At 34.5% G+C, this 2,832-nt stretch overlaps 1 protein-coding gene across 1 annotated transcript; it reads right to left on the bottom strand.

The window, feature by feature from the left end:
• Positions 1 to 1,381: 1,381 nt before the first annotated feature.
• LOC124842353 (basic blue protein-like) lies at positions 1,382 to 2,365 on the bottom strand. Its single transcript, XM_047318816.2, has 2 exons — positions 2,102 to 2,365; positions 1,382 to 1,931 (listed from the first exon to the last, which is right to left on the bottom strand). Exons 1-2 carry the CDS (start codon positions 2,283 to 2,285, stop codon positions 1,732 to 1,734), a joined length of 384 nt encoding a protein of 127 aa, XP_047174772.1. The 5' UTR covers positions 2,286 to 2,365; the 3' UTR covers positions 1,382 to 1,731.
• Positions 2,366 to 2,832: the final 467 nt, after the last annotated feature.

The following is a 2,832-nucleotide window of genomic DNA, read 5'->3' as shown; positions in this document are numbered from 1 at the left end:
ACACCTCCACTTAAACACTAAAATTCCTCCTCTTCTTTTCAACTCCAGAAACATAAACTTCCTTTGTTTTCTTTTTCCTAATTCTCGAAATCCTGCAAACCTCCTCTCCTCTCCTTTCACGACCCACCTTCTCCCATCTTTTCTTTTCACAACCGTAACCAATAATCCTATTTTGTCTCTCCCTCTTTCTATTCCTATTACATATTTATTTCTTTAATACTAAACTCTTCCACACTTATACATTACTCTTTACTCCTTCCCCTCAACTCATCAACCCAATGTAAAATATTTCCCTGCATGCTACTTCCATAATGAAACCTACGCGTTCTTTTTAATTAAATCTATATATTCAAATTATATTACGGTTTAAAAAAAATTAAGAAAATATATATAAAATAAATAAATATATTCGAATTATAAATTAAACAAAATAAAATAGAAAAGAAAAAAAAATCAGAATCGGAACTGTGGGATATCCGTTAAATGGATATCTACTTCTGTCCACGCTCCTCCTCTACACTCCTCCACATCAGGAATCAACACCAATGAAAGTAATGAACGGACAAGAAAGAGAAGAAAAGAATGAACAGAAAAGGGAGGGAAGGAAGAACAGAAAAGGGAGAGAAGGAAGAACAAAAACTCAAAACGGAAATGAAAAGAGAAGAGAGAATCCGTGAGAAATGTGGTGGTGCGTGAGTGAATAAGTGAGGTAAAATTAGGATTTTGAAATATATTAAAAAAATCCCTAAATGGTAAAAGTAAATAAATTTTAACAGAAGAATAGTTTTGAAAATCAAATAAATTGGAGAGGTGAAAGGAGAAGGGGTGGTGATGGAAGGAGCAACGGCCAAAAAGTGAAAGACTCAATTAAAATATCAAATATTCATTAATTTTTACTGTTTTAGTGCAAAAATCACATAATACAACGTGTGTACGTATAATAGTTTTGGCTGATTAGCTTCAAACTTGCCATCAGTCGATTATTCATATTAATGTGACTATTTATTGGTAAGTCCAAAGTTATAGTTTATAATTAAGAAATTAATGGATTTAATTAGTAAGTATTCAATCGAAGATTGGGATCCCATCTAGAACATGCTAAGGAAAATACTAATTTACCAGCAACAATTCGCCATGCTTAATGATAATTTCTTTCAAAACAAGGAACTCTTAGTAAGTAAAGAAGAATATTATATTTGGACTAATTCATGGTATCTGATGTCATTCAACGATAGGATTCATGAATATGGTTCATGCCTCTTGCACAAATTCAAACCATGTTATGTCACACTCCATCGATACTTTGAGTAAAGGATAGATAGATATCACTCATAACAAAAGCTTAATTAAACACCTCAAAGCTAGTTCTAATAAACAACTATTGGCGTCACGTAGCAAATTTAATTTATTGAGGCAACAAATTTGTTTGTTAATACAACCAAACACTGTGACACCGACACACAAACACAACAGACAATTGGCTCTCTCAGACTTGAATAACATCAAAATATGCAGATCCAATGTCTCATAAGAAGAGCCCGTGACTAATGCACCATTATCATACTCCCACCACACAAACATTCCAAACTGAACCATCAACACAGCCAGCTCACACTTACTTTCTTCACAAAATTATTGCCACTAATATATACAAACATCACACACTAACATTTAGTAATGCTAGCTATAGTTTATAATTAACTACTTCAAGTCCACAAGTCTTCAACAGCATCAAACTGCATTAATGGAAATCTTCATCCCAGATTCACAGTGACCAGGATAGTTGCATATGAAGTAGTTCTGTCCTCTTGCCAGCTTGATTTGATCGTTCCCTGAACGGAACACTCTTGCACCTGCTGTACTTCTGCAGTTGCTGTATCCACTCTTATCCACAGCAACCACATTGTGGCTCGTTGAGTCATACTTGAAGACTGCAGCAGTTACCACATTGAGCATGCAGTTACATGGTGAGACTAAGCATAACACAATTTCTATATATTACAGTCTTCACTATTTTGTAAAAATCTTGTTAAAAGCTAAGAGTTGATAAACAAGTTAAAACTAGCATTTTGCAGTGTGTGGAGTTATTAAATTCACTTACCTAAGATATCACCAGCTCTGAACCTTTTTCCATTGGGCCAAGTATCAGTGTTGAAGCTCCATCCTGCAGGTCCTCCAACAGTGTAAGTTGCTGCATTAGCACCTTTCGAAAGAACCAACAGGCACAGTAGACAAATCACAGAGACCAAAACCAAAGATTTTGCACTGTCTCTTCCCTGAGACATTCTTGTATAGTGCAGACCTTAACAACAACTAGTGAAATAAGCGAACTTTACTTGTGTTGGCTTGCAAGGTTGGGTTGAGGCTTATCCCTTTAATAATGGAATGGATTGTGTGACATTATGGGCCATTAAAATTGTTTTGTTTATACATGGGGACATGTAACTGACTTTTCTTTAATAATTACAGTCAATTCAATAATTTGTTGATTAAAGTAGATGCAACTAAGAGGTACACCATGATAACTGTCACCGTGGACATTTTTTAACTGTTCAATTGTATGATGAAGTGGGGTCTAACGATTAACTAATAACCGTGTCCTTCCAATTCTGACACGTCAATGCAACATTGAAAATTTAATGATTGATGGATAGCCTCTACTAACTACATTAAAATAAATACTCAATTCATCTCGATGTAAATAGAATTGGTCAAGTTAATTAATTATAATTAATATATAGTTTTCTTTTTATTTTTAAAATAAACGTCTAAAATGAATTACAACTCACGGGTCAACCCGGCCCACCATGGGTTCAGACGAAGTTGAGTTTG

The sequence above is a fragment of the Vigna umbellata genome, chromosome 2 (genome assembly GCF_029865625.1).
Source record: "Vigna umbellata cultivar VRB3 chromosome 2, Vumbellata_1.0, whole genome shotgun sequence".
Lineage (NCBI taxonomy): Eukaryota > Viridiplantae > Streptophyta > Magnoliopsida > Fabales > Fabaceae > Vigna > Vigna umbellata.
Note: the sequence above shows the minus strand (reverse complement) of the source record. Positions and strands in the feature narration are given on the sequence as shown.

Bases quoted from the DNA above. Each gene is read 5' to 3' on its own strand.
- LOC124842353 (XM_047318816.2), bottom strand. From the start codon at position 2,285: ATGTCTCAGGGAAGAGACAGTGCAAAATCTTTGGTTTTGGTCTCTGTG. The intron at 1,932-2,101 runs GTAAGTGAATTT...TAACTGCTGCAG, and splicing joins CAGAGCTGGTGATATCTTAG to TCTTCAAGTATGACTCAACG.